Genomic DNA, 14445 nt, shown 5'->3' with positions numbered 1-14445 from the left:
GGGACTAGATGGTTGGTTTTACTGCTGCTTACATGGAAGTTTTCTTTATTATAAAGGTACATTGTCTGAGGTTAGCATTGTCTCAAACCAAAGACATGAAAATAAATAAAGAACAAAAAAGATGTCAGTGTGGGAAAACGTGCTGGCTCCTCAAGCCAGGCATGACAGTGTGAGACCTTGCCCTGGTCTAGCCTTGATTTGAAGAGATGTGACCAAGTGTTAGATTTTAGTGACCAGCCAGCTAGGATCAGATGCCAGGGTATTCATCTATAAGGAAGAAGAACACTTCCAGGTAGGCTGGATGCTAGTTTTGAGTGATGAACCCATTCTCTCCAGTAACAAAGTCTAGATTATAGCAAAGATTGCCTAATAGTCATGAAATTGAAGCCAAGCAGGGGAGGAAGGCGTTGGGACCAATCCTTAGTCATTGATTTAGATGGGGGCATTGTTTGTTCCTCACTCTCATTTATAAAACATCCTCTGGAGCAGATCACTGATTGAATTTATCTGTAAAGATAACTTCATTTCATTCCAGTATCATTTCTTAATAGCGTTGTTCTTGCTTTAGCTCAGGTTTCAGGGGTAGCTATATTGAAAGTCTCATGTCATTGTGCCTAATGAAAACAAACTCAAGAATCATAGATATGTGCCACCTCCTGAAGTCGTGGTGACAGTTAAATGTATGTAAATCACTTCACATGACACCCGGCACATAGTAGGTCAAACTAATTACAGTGATTTTTTTGTTTTTTTTTTTGGTTTCAAATTTTAGTGCTGAAGATTTGAAAAGGAAAAAATTACAAAACAAGGGGTTGAGAGAAGTTGTAAAAGCTGTCCACTATTAACATGCTTTCTGTGTCTGCTACCGATGGATGAACTAAAACTCGGTTCACTTCCCAGTGCGCCCCTCCACGGCTATGGCCAATGGCAGCCTCTTCTCAGAACTGAAAATAAATGGCCTCATTCACGGTGTCACACTGTAGTTGTACAAAGGAACTCTAAGGAGCTGTCTGTCCTTGTCTGCCATAGCCAGTCTGTTCCAGCTGTAAGAGGTGATAGCTTTGCCTCTGTACTGTTTAGCTGTGACTTCAGAGCTCTCTTTCCAAGTGTCTGAGTCCAGAGCCCTTTCTTATTTTGTTTGGATTTGAAATAGATAAGAGCTGTTTTTAGCTTCTTTCTCCATGCGAACCTTTTAACACATTTGAATTTCTACTGTGATTTTTATTGTACGACTTGTTTGAAATTTTCAAGCAATCTCAAAGCTTCTGGGGAAGAGATGGGGTTTAAGTTCTAAATAAATAAAGAAAAAAGGAAAGGCAGTCTTCCACAAATTTTTGCCAGTTTACATTGGAATAACCTTGAATTTGCCTGTACACAGATAAGAGGGGCTTACTCATCCATAGATCAAATTACTTCTTATTATTTTGCCATGCTCAGTCATCAGCTTTCATGCTCCCCATTGGCCTTCATGTCACTTATGACTTTTAAGAGGCATTGCCAGTACAAGTCAACAAATAATGATCAAAAACTGCTAAGAATGTTGCAGTGTTCATTTTAGAAAACTACTCAACTTATTGCTGTGTTATTATAGTTTTTTTGGGGGGTGGGGGGACCTTGGGGGATAATTCTTGAATTTCAAATGTGTTTTAAAAATCAAACTTTTCGTTTATGCTTTGGAAGCTGTGTTAGTTTGCTAGAGCTACCATAACAAGTACTGCAGAAGGTGTGCCTCAAACAACAAATGTCTCCCCAGTTCTGAAGGCTAGATGTGTTCCCAGGGTGATTCCTTCTGAATGCTCTCCTTGGCTTTTAGACGGTTGTGTGTTCACATGGTCTTCCCTCTGTGCCTGTCTGTGTTCTAGTCTCTTCTTAGACGGATACCAGTTGTATTGGATTAGGGCCCATCCCAATGACCTCATTGAACTTTACCGTTTAAAGACCTTGACTCCAAGTATAGTCACATCCTGAAGCCCTGGCAGCTAGGACTTCAACTATAAATTTTGTGAGTGAGTTGGGGGCATAATTCAGCCCATTAGCTGATGCCTTTGACAGTACATTTCATGTAACAAGAATGTAGCGAGCATGTCCATTTTCTCATGGCATCGCTTGGTTAAGCTCTGAGGTGGACATCAGAGTGAAAGATTACATTTCCTTTTCCTTAAGGAGAATGAAAAAAAATGCAGGTGCACCACTTTGTGTACAAGTGCTGGACATTGCTCTCTCTCCCATCTCCGGTTCCACTCATATAGCCTCAGTATTATCTTCTTCAGAAGTGAACCTTGTGATCACCAAAAGTTATCAAACAACAGAAAAATGTTAGTTTTTAACAGATTTATATCTTCTAAGGATATCTGTTAATTTAGAAATATCAACTAAATATTTGCTTGTTCCAGAGGAGATTAGTGAGACAGTTTTTAAAGGCTAGTATAGAATAACACCTCATTAACTGTAGTTCTTTGGAATGAAAGGAGGGGAGATGTCTGCTTGGGTTGGGGACAGAAATCTGTTAAAAAGGAGCATATCATTTACCCAGGAGAAGCGTGAATGATAGGTGCTGAAAATGTACTGTATGGTCCTACTTGCTACAATACAGGGCCTGTTGAAAGAACCCTTCATGAAAAAGGTGATATGAAAAAAGCTTTGTAAACTCTTGTCCTCTGCAGTTGTTAGGTTAGAACAATAATGAAAACCCAGAGGAACTGCTGAAGATCAAACTAAGGATGGCATTTGAGTTGCTTCTGAGAAAGGGGGAGATTACCATCACATAGGCGTAGGATATCTTCCCCTCGCCTCTCATTTGTTCCTTTTTCTTTTTAAATTTTTATAATAAACTGAGGATTAGTGATAGACAGACACTAGAGTTGCCCTTCTCTTGGGTAGCTCTTTACAAGTTAATAGTGCACATCCTTACCATAGCTTATGCATGTTGAATGCTGTTATACCAACAGGCTAATATAAGCTCAGGGCACCATGACTTTGGGAATTGTAAATGGTAAGCATAAGTGTGAATTCGGGAACAGTGAGCCTGTTAAATTAGGAGTTGATTTATAAGATTATTTGAATGACTCTTGACCTCCTTCGCATCCTCCTTCCTGCAGTGATGGGGTCAAGCTTTCTGGTTCCACCATCCTTATTCTTTTGTTCACAGAGTCACAACTTTTAGTTCTGAGCTTTTAATTTTTTTTTTTTAATTTTAATTTATTTTTATTGTAAACAAATGGGATACATGTTGTTTCTGTTTGTACATGGAGTAACAGCATACCATTTGCGTAATCATACATTTACATAGGGTAATGAGGTTTGATTCATTCTGTTATTTTTTCCTTACCCCCACCCCTCCCACCCCTCTTTTCCCTCTATACAGTCCCTCCCTCCATTCTTGCCCCCCTCCCACCCTCCATTATGTGTCATCATCCGCTTATCAACGAGCTCATTCGTCCTTTGGTTTTTTGAGATTGGCTTATCTCACTTAGCATGATATTCTCCAATTTCATCCATTTGCCTGCAAATGCCATAATTTTATTATTCTTTATAGATGAGTAATATTCCATTGTATATATATACCACAGTTTCTTTATCCATTCATCAATTGAAGGACATCTAGGTTGGTTCCACAGTCTGGCTATTGTGAATTGAGCAGCTATGAACATTGATGTGGCTGTATCTCTGTATAATGCTGATTTTAAGTCCTTTGGGTATAGGCCAAGGAGTGGGATAGCTGGGTCAAATGGTGGGTCCGTTCCAAGTTTTCTAAGGAATCTCCACACTGCTTTCCAGAGTGGCTGCACTAATTTGTATCCCCACCAGCAATGTATGAGTGTACCTTTTTCCCCACATCCTCTCCAACACCTATTGTTGCTTGTATTCTTGATAATCGCCATTCTAATTGGGGTGAGATGGAATCTTAGGGTAGTTTTGATTTGCATTTCTCTTACTACTAAAGGTGATGAACATTTTTTCATATGTTTATTGATTGCTTGTAGGTCTTCTTCTTGAAGCGTCTGTTCATATCCTTAGCCCATTTGTTGATTGGGTTATCTGTATTCTTCGTGTAGAGTTTTTTTGAGTTCTTTATATGTTCTGGAAATTAGTGCTCTATCTGAAGTATGAGTGGCAAAGATATTCTCCCACTCTGTAGGCTCTCTCTTCGCATTGCTGACAGTTTCCTTTGCTGAGAGAAAGCTATTTAGTTTGAATCTATCCCAGTTATTGATTCTTGCTTTTATTTCTTGTGCTATGGAAAAGTTAGTTCTTTGAAAAAGTAAACAAAATAGACAAACCCTTAGCCACCCTAACAAAGAGAAGGAGAGAGAATACTCAAATTACTAAAATTCGTGATGAAAAAGGAAATATCACAAAAGACACCACTGACATACATAACATAATGAGAAGCTACTTTGAAAATCTGTATTCCAACAAAATAGAAAATTGCCAAGGACATTGACAAATTTCTAGACATATGCTCCTCCCAAACTGAACCAGGAGGACATACATGATTTAAACAGATCAATATCAAGCAATGAAATAGAAGAAGCCATTAAAAACCTACCATCCAAGAAAAGCCCAGGACCAGACGGATTCTCAGCTGAGTTCTACAAGACCTTCAAAGAAGATCTCATTCCAATACTTCCCAAAGTATTCCAGGAAATAGAAAAGGAGGGTACCCTACCGAACTCATTCTATGAAGCTAATATCACCCTCATACCCAAACCAGGAACAGACACATCAAGGAAAGAAAATTTTAGACCAATATCCTTGATGAATATAGGTGCCAAGATCCTTAACAAAATACTGGCAAACCGTATCCAAAAACATATTAAAAAAATCGTGCACCACAATCAAGTGGGGTTCATCCCTGGAATGCAAGGATGGTTTAACACCCGTAAATCAATAAACGTAATCCATCATGTCAATATACTTAAGGATAAGAATCATATGGTTATTTCAATTGACGTAGAAAAAGCATGCGACAAATACAACACCCCTTCATGCTCAAAACACTAGAAAAAATAGGGATAGTAGGAACATACCTGAACATCGTAAAGGCTATTTATGCTAAGCCCATTGCTAACATCATTCTTAATGGAGACAAACTGAGAGCATTCCCTTTAAAAATGAGAACAAGACAGGGATATCCTCTTTCACCAGTTCTATTCAACATTGTCCTCGAAACTCTAGCCAGAGCAATTAGACTAAAGAAATTAAGGCGATACGAATAGGAAAAGAGGAACTTAAGCTGTCACTATTTGCTGATGACATGATTCTATATTTAGAGGATCCAAAAAACTCCTCCAGAAAACTTGTAGACCTCATCAATGAATTCAGCAAAATAGCAGGCTATAAAATCAACATGCATAAATCTAAAGCATTTTTATACGCAAGTGACAAAACAGCTGAAAGGGAAATGAGGAAAAACAACTCCATTTGCAATAGCCTCAAACAAAAATCAATACTTGGGAATCAATCTAACCAAAGAGGTAAAAGATCTCTACAATGAAAACTACAAAACATTGAAGAAAGAAATTGAGGAAGAGGTAGAAGATGGAAGATCTCCCATGCTCTTGGATAGGCAGAATTAATATTGTCAAAATGGCCCTACTACCAAAAGTGCTATACAGATTCAATGCAATTTCAATTAAAATCCCAATGATGTACCTTACAGAAATAGAGCAAGCAATCATGAAATTCATCTGGAAGAATAAGAAACCCAGAATAGCTAAAGCAATCCTTAGCAGGAAGAATGAAACGAAATTTGGGGTATCGCAATACCAGAACTTCAACTATACTACAAAGCATTAGTAACAAAAACGGCATGGTATTGGCACCAAAATAGACAGGTAGATCAGTGGTACAGAATAGAGGACACAGACACAAACCCAAATAAATACAATTTTCTCATACTAGACAAGGGTGCCAAAAATATGCAATGGAAGAGATAGCCTCTTCAACAAATGGTGCTGGGAAGACTGGAAATTCATATGCAACAGAATGAAACTAAACCCCTATCTCTCACCCTGCACAAAACTCAACTCACAATGGATCAAGGACCTTGAAATCAGACCTGAGCTTTTAATATTAAGATTTACTGATTTGACTGATTCTCTCCCCCGCCACCACTTCCTTTCTTTGAGACAAGTTTTCTCTGTGTTGCCCTCTCCTGGGTTCAATTGATCCTCCTGCTTCGGTCCTGATAACTGGGACTGCAGAAGCTTCTCACCATGCCCAGTTCCCCCACATTTTTTTTTAGTCCTTCAGGAAAGTCAGTTATGCGATAAGATCTTTTCATCTGAGCCACCACCCTTTATATTCCCCTCGCCCCCCTTCAGTAGATTGTGCATCTTCCCTTTCAGCAGGAGGGCCTGAGAGGTGCGGGCAGGGGGAAGCCTGGAGTTAGAGTAGGGGCTGCGCAGGCTCTGTTCTTCGCAGCCTGCTAACACTTCCTGATGTTTTATCTTTCCTGGCCTAAGTCCTATTCCTTCCAGAATTATGACTTCATGTAGGAAAGGATGCTTTTCTTTAGTATAACATATGTTTATTTTAATGCATGTACTACCAAGAAGAAAAACTAGAAAGGGTCAATTAACAAATACAGCAGTGTGGCATACACAGTAATTATGGGTTCAGAGAGTACAGAAATAGATGAAACAAGAAGCAAAGGCCTTCTTTCTTTTCCTATTCTAGTTTTTCTATTTCTCTCAAGATCTTGTGGTTGTTTTAGAAAAATGGTTAATACATATTTTCACATCTCTGTATATTTTTACTTTCAAGTTTACACAAGGATCACCAGTACACACATAGACACTACATGCAGGCTAGATCTTAGAGTTTTCCATATCAGTACATGAACAAGTGCCACTTTTAAAATGGCTGCATACTAGGTATTTTCTTTTATGAATGCATCATATTATGGACACTTCTCCATTGTTACAACAATGAGAAAATGATACTTTTGAAGAGGTAATAATATTTCATTTTTACAACGAAATGTGTGTGATATATGTGGAGAGAGAAGGAAAGTCTTAATAGTGTTTCTGTACCTTCTTGGCAAGTCGAGCACCACAGATTACTGGAATATTTACCAGAGGAATTTCATGATGAACACAGGGCTAATAAGAAGAAAGCATTTACAAGCAGTGCTGTAAAGACATTTTTAGAAATAAAGTATTTACTAATACATCTATAGCATGTATCCAGAAATTATAAATGATGCTTTAAAACCCATTTTAACATACTTGACTCCTATTAATCCTGAATGTAAATTGTTGAGGACTTCATATAGCAAAGCTAAGTAATAAAAATAATATCAGGTACACATATCTACAGCATTCGTTTTAACCTCTGATGGGGACTGGGAGAGTTTTAGTCAGTGGTGTTTCACACTTGTATTTTTCAATCTTTAGTCTACTCTTAAATAATTAAAGGAAAATTCTGAGCAGAGTTTATTTCAGCTAACCAGAACTTTCCTAAAACATTTCTTTGAACATAATCAATGCCATTTTGTTCCTTGCTCCTTCCCCAGATACTTGTAAACATCCGATAGCAAGTAGCACTTTATAGTCATAAGGTTAGACGTCTTTCTGCCATTTTCCTCAGAAAAGTGATGGGAATCTGTGTTTCAGGTATTTCATTGAAATGTTTTGCTTGAATATAATTTGAAATAAATGAGAAGAGGGTATTTGATACATCTTTATACATGGGGTAGGGTGGCGCCATTCAGCATTCTGTTCTGGTCACATGCATATGTTTTCATGGGAAATTCACTAGAATTCATGGTTTACTTTTCCTATGTCATATGTCAGTATTCACACACAATATGTATGAACTAGTTACAATAAGTGGAAATAAAAATTTACACATTGTCATTTTGCATGTTCCAGAATGTCTTGTTTTCATTTTTTTCAACTTTAACTTTTATCTGGTTTGTATCAGGCAGTTTTTATAGTTTGCAGGGATTACACTCCGGTAGTTGACTTTCTGTTGTGCAGGACAATGTCTGCATAGTTTCAGATATTCAGCCTCAGATCTAATGATGAATTCCTCCATATAACCATCTTAATTTTGTGTTACATTATCAAATTTTGAAAGGTATACATTTGAAGATTTTGAGGATGTTTTATTTTAGCTGTTGATTTCCAGATCTTACTGTTCCTGAAATTACATTTTTAATGGAAGCTATGAGCATTTTTCACATTAGCTTTGTATCTTTTGAAAGCCTACTCTTTTCAAGTATCATGTTGTTGCGAAATCAGCAGCATGAATCTTCTTTTTAAGATAGACAGAACAAGATCTTTCAAATCATTGTTTCTTCAAGTTTCCTGGTCTTCAAAACAGTTGTATAAATAGGAGGCTCTTATGCAGCCATCTGCTTCTTCTAACCTCTCTCTTGTAAGTTGGAAAATACTATTCCTCCTAAACTTAAAACCTATGAGGTTTTCCTCCAGGAAGGTTTTATTTTGTTTTAATCTGCTAATCAGGTACTTTGGTGAAATCCAGTTTTACCTATTCATGGTAGAAGTGTATTTTGACTATGTAGATATAATTTTATTTTGGAAAATACCCTGGTGATACTTCTAAGTTATACTTACTTAGAACTTATCTGGAAGGCTAAGAATGAAAGCCATAACCATTTTGCATTGTGATTTCTTAAAGGCTCTATACCTTCTAACTCAAAAACCTATCCCGTCATCCTATTAAACCTCATTCCTAGCCACGCCATAGGCTTCTGTTCTGGCTGCCTCTCCCTGAACTTGATAGCACCTGACCTGTGGCTTTGCCAGGCCTCAGTTGCTCCTCTTCTTCTGTTCTGTCACACCGACGGTACAACTAGGATAGTCAGTCCTCTTTATCCATAGGGGATGTGTTCTAAGACCCCATAGATGACCGAAGCCAGGGACATTACTGAACCCTACATATACTGTGTTTAAAATATATGTGTAGCCATGTGTATACAAAAACATATGATAAAATTTAAATGTGTAGATTGAGTGTAAGAGATTAACAAACAATAACCAATAATAAAATAGAACTGTTATATACTATAATGAAAGTTGTGTGAATGTGATCTGTCTCTCTGAAAATACATCTCAAAAGTGACGAAGTACAGGTAGCACGTACAGCTTGAATTCTCTGGGTGAATTCCCAGGCAGGATGGAGTGGGAAGGTTCATATTTCATCATGCTACTCAGATCGTGCAATTTAAAACTTATGAATTGTTTTATTTCTGGAATTTCCTGTTTATTATTTTTGGATTGAGGTGAACAGCTGATAACTGAAGCTGTAGGACAGAAACCAGGGATGAGGGGACCACTGGGTAGCAGCAGGCATGGTGCATTATCATTAGTGTTTGCGTGTGTGGCCCTGTAGCTTGTGAGGTTGCCAGTTCCTGAGGTCAGGCCCTTGGTGCCGTTATCCATAGTGCTGGCAAGACAGGGCATTTAACGGAATGTTTGTTGTGTAGAAACGAGGCCTTTGACCAGCTGGGCTTTGAGCGCCAATTTGTTTCTCCAAAATTTCCTGATGTAAAGTGTGCGCTGCCATTTCCTGGGTATTCAGTAATTCCCTTTTCCTTTCCCCTTGACTGCAGCCCACCTGTGAATATAATGCCCAGTCCTTTTACTTTTCAGCATTTGGGTTTGGTAGAAGGTTTGAATAGGGTCACAAAAAATTGCTGGTTAAACAGACAGCATTTAAATTACCTGAAGATTCATTGTTATGATTTTTTATTAGGAATGAACTGAGAAATACTGTAAAAATGTTGTTATCCTGTAGTGGTGAAAAGACATAAATTAAATACCAATATATCTACTAAATTGGCTAGTGGAGCAGAAGTCTGAGAAAATATGATTGATACAGTTGTTGGTTTAAATCTTGTTACATGCTGTTTCTGTTTTATAATGGTTTGAATCTTGTGTGACAACTACAGCCAAAAGTTTCCCTTAAAACAATAAGTCCATAAAGATTTACAATGTCTTTGAAGAACTTCTTAAAAATGCATTCAATTGACCTCTCACCATTCGGGTTCCTTATTTTGGAAACATTAACCAGGAATGAAGAATACAGCCAGATTTTGTTTCAAAAGCTGATAGATGAAATCTCAGTTGATTCTTTTGACAATGTTTGAAAGGTTGTTTTTTTTTTTTTTTTTTTTTTTTTTTTGTTCTGTTTTGTTTTCTGTTTTTTTTCTTCTCATTTGACATGCAGCAAGGACATATGGGCGAAGGAGAGGTAACACTACTGTTTCTAACTTTTGAATGTGTTGGTTGCGTTTGGAGAGGACCCAGGGCTCGCTCAGTTCCTACGGCCTTGAGGGGAAGGGGCGAGGGACAGGAAGCTCAGCTCTGATCCTTCCACGCCTCTGTGCGCAGTGGGCATTCTGGGTGTTGTATTTTGAAGGAGTTAATGAACTCTAGTCAAATTACTAGAATGCTGGGATTTAGATTTGAATTCATATGACTTTCCTATATTACATTAGATATCAACTTACCTACATCTAAAAGGTTTTCCCCCTGTTTCTTTTTGAGGAATTCTTGGGAGGAAAAAATTTAAAAAATTTTAAAAGCAATAATATAGACTAGTCTCAAAATACCTCATTATCTTTGAGGTCAATTTTACTGAAGTAATTTGGGTCAACTTGTTTTACTAAGTAAGCATAAAACATTTGGTCTAAAATAAGCTGAGCTAAATAAATGACTTCCTATAAATTTTAAACATTGGGGGGGGAAAAACTCTAGAATTGTTAGGGAATCTTAAAACCCGGTTTCCTAGAAGTGCTTGAAAAAACCTTATTTTTGTGTCTGTAATAGTTTTGCCATTTTATAAGCAAGAAGAGAGTTAAATAGCTAAGATCTAAAATCTAAGTAATTTTGGAAGATCAATCAGAAAATAATCTCTAATTTTATAATTACTTTTTGTCTTCACTTGACCTGGTATTTAGGATAAAATGTGCAATAAAGATACTGTTATTATTTGTGTTTAGTAATGAAAGTTAAAGACAGTGGCCACAAAATGGTGTTGGGATGTTCTGATAAAGGAAGAGCACTTGAGATAGTTTTAGAGGACCCATTGGCAAGTTTCCTTTTGTAGACCAAGATGTAAATTGGCAGCTGAATAGTGACAAAAAGCAGTGCTTGGGAGATTTTGCAGTTATTTGTAGCTCTGTATTTTGTTATGGTGTAAGGTTCCGATTTTGCTGTCAGGTAAATATGGGAAGACTGTTACACAACAGTGGCATCTCTGGTCTTTGCTCCTTATATATTCTGGATAATATGATTTTCAAACAACAAATTTAGTGACTAGTTTTTAGAAAGAGACCGCATCCTTGGTAAGCTGATAATTACTCAGCTATTAACAAATGTATCTTTAGCATGCCTACAGTTTCTTATGTTCTAGACAATGAACTTGGGTAACAATATTAGTGGTTTTTGGTTGTATCCCCTTAGTGAAGGTAAACTAAAATGAGGGTTCACTTAAAAATCATCTTGTTCCTTTTAAACCCATTCTTAGAGGAAACTATGTAGGCTGTGCTATTTGATCTGTTAAAGAAATTTAAGTGGCTAACATCTTATAGCCAGATTCCATACTTAGGTGTCCATACTGGTTTGCCAGTGGCCCTGGGGCCCTGCCAAAGGCAGTGTAGTCTGCTGCCAACTGCTTTCAAAAGAGTGCTCTCTCCTACTGTACTTCCATTCACCTCCCTGAGGTTTCTGGGTCCCAGGGGGATACTTGAGCAGTCCTCTATTTACCATGTGCTTTCTCTGACTCAGTTGGGACTTAAAGGTGATGGGGACTCAAGAGCATATCTAAGTGATCCTATTATTCAATGAGAAAAATAAAAGCAGTTTTATTGGGTCTGCTGCTTTCCTTGTTCTTATGCATAGTCATCAGTGACAAGCAGCATTTCCTGTTAGCTTTCTGTCCTGCTTTCTATTTCAGGTCAGTCTTCACTGTTCCCAATGGAAGATGGATTCCTGGATGATGGCCGTGGGGATCAACCTCTTCATAGTGGCCTGGGCTCCCCTCACTGCTTCACTCACCAGAATGGGGAGCGAGTCGAGCGGTATTCTCGCAAGGTGTTCGTGGGTGGATTGCCTCCTGACATTGATGAAGGTATTTTTAGAAAAAACTGTCTACAGTAGGGTGCCTGGGTGGTGGCATGTCGTAGGGAACTCATAGATAGTGTTGCTGTTTTTACAGCTGCGATCTTATCTGCCTTGGGAATTCAGGCTTGATTGCGCTGTTGTCTTGCCCCATGTCCTATCAGAGCATGGTTCACGGTGGTAAGGGAGTGGGCTGTGGGACCTGCTGAAGGGACTGGCCTCAGTGCAAAAGAGTGGAGGTCAGCGGGAAGACCTCCAGTGATTCTGTTGTGGTAGAGGTCAGAGGAAACGGTGCTGCCTGTTGTTTCCCCACGTCCTATCTTTGCTGAACTCGGCTGTGTCTCCCTGTTTCTTTGCCACCTTTTATAAGTGCTTATAAATGTACAGTTTATTGTTTCAAACTTTTAAATCTTAGATTAATCATGAACTTTTGATAAACATAGCCAACAATTGTTGCACAAGAAAGGGAATCATTCATTCAGCAAATATTTATGTGCTTTCTAAATGCTGTGCACGGCCCTTAGGCTTGTTTACAGTAGTAAACAAGATGGACTGTCCCTGCTCACATAGAGTTGACATTCTAGTCATGAAAGGCCTATTAAAAATATGTACACATGCAAGAAAATATCAGAGTAAGTATTGAAAAGCAAACATGGTGACCTGAGCTAGTGATTCGGGGGGGGTCTTGGCCTAGGCGGTGAAGGAAGGCCTCTTTGAGGAGGTGACCTTTGAACTGAGACTTCAGTAAGGAGCCAGCCATGCAGAGGTTTAGTGGAACCAGTTATTTAGGAATCCGCATTCATCTCTGGATCTAAGTGACCTAGATAAAAAACCAAAGTAGACCATACAGCGATCACATATCTTGGTTGCTTTCTTGGTTTCCTGAATGGAAATGTTTTAGAGAATAGAGGCAATTTCTCTAAAAATATGTTGGGCCTAATAATAAGGTTTAATAACTTACCATTTAGGCTGGGATTAAAACTTATCAAGCCACATCATTTTCTACAAGATGATCAGTCTTTTGGAAGGCTGAGACAGTCATGGTTCTGAAAAGCCAAAAATTGAAAATAAGCATAGGGTTTGGTTTGGGATTTTTCCCCCTGCACATGAAATGTCTTGGGGGAAAACTGTAGAAATTTCCGTTTAGTTTGAATCTCTCTCCATCCTTCTGTTAGAGAGCATAGCTTGGAGAATAGTTTGTTCTGTAGAATCGTGTACTGAAAATTTCAGGGATTTATGAGGGAAATAGAAGCAGATCATTTAAAAACCAAATGAATCTGAACCTGCAACATGAACACAAAGAGTTAGCACCTTGGATGTGACACCGACATGAAGCAAGGACTCCGCACAGTGGGGTTGCCGAGGGAGAACCGAAAATGCCCTCCACCACCAGGGCAGCGTGGAGACGAGGCAGAGGGACTGGGCCTCTGGACAGACCCTGAGGACATGCAGGTGGCCAGGGCCCTTCGGGGTGCGGCGAGAGAGCCCTGGCGGCTGCGCTTGCTGTAGTGTGCTTGGAGTAGAGCGGGGCGGGCGCTCACCTGCACCTCCCACTGCCAGGCTCTTGCCTCTTCTGACAGTTGTGATTCTCCTTTTCTTGTTTGGCTGACATCATTCTCCTGTGTATCAGTGTCATGTGAGTCACCTGTACTGTGGAAATAGGTGTAGCAGAACAGACTGTCCTGCTTCACAGTCCGGAAATGAAGACTGTTCCTCCAGGATGAAATTCGAACGTAGTCCCTGTCCCTTGTTTTTGTTCTCTGATCAATCCCTATCATCAGGTCTCCTTTCCACATGCTTAACCGACTCTTTTCAGAATAGTCTCTCTCATGGAAATTTATTTTCCTAGAATTTACCTGTTAGTTTTCCAAATGTATAATGGAGCACAATAGTATCAATTTAATTAATAGTAAAATATGATCAAACTTTCCCATTCCTCTCTACTCTCTCTTTCTCTATCTCTATCTTTCCTTCTTTCCTTCTCCCTTCCTCCCAGACTCGGGTTTCTTGCCGTCCAAGGAGGTGGGAGGACAAGAGGAAGAGATTACAGAGAGCCAAGGGGTGTGTGTGTATGTGTACCGCGGGGAGGGGCCCAGAAGCCTTGGCAGCAGCATGCGTGACGTCTATGGAATTAGGGCCAACCCAAGCCAGAGCACGAAGCTAGGAGGCGGCGAGGAGTCTAGCAGGGGGGCTGGAAGATTGGTTATATTGAACAAGTAAATAAATATATTGCAGATGAGAGGAGCTAAGTTTCTCACCTTGAGAAGGGAACTTATAAACATGGAAGGAAGGCTAGAAAAAAACTGAGATGTTAGAGTGGAACTAGAAATACTAATGTAGGTTCATTGGT

General features: G+C 39.0%; 1 protein-coding gene across 1 annotated transcript in view; it reads left to right on the top strand.

Annotated features, from left to right (window-relative positions):
- The window catches only part of CPEB4 (cytoplasmic polyadenylation element binding protein 4), a 67180-nt gene that overhangs the window by 41160 nt on the left and 11575 nt on the right, over nt 1–14445 (top strand). The window contains 2 exon segments of the mRNA XM_079145940.1: nt 10201–10224; nt 11932–12105. Coding sequence (XP_079002066.1) covers nt 10201–10224; nt 11932–12105 — 198 coding nt within the window.

This window comes from Sciurus vulgaris, assembly GCF_902686455.1.
Source record: "Sciurus vulgaris genome assembly, chromosome: 6".
NCBI lineage: Eukaryota > Metazoa > Chordata > Mammalia > Rodentia > Sciuridae > Sciurus > Sciurus vulgaris.
This window is presented reverse-complemented; position numbering and strand designations above follow the sequence as displayed.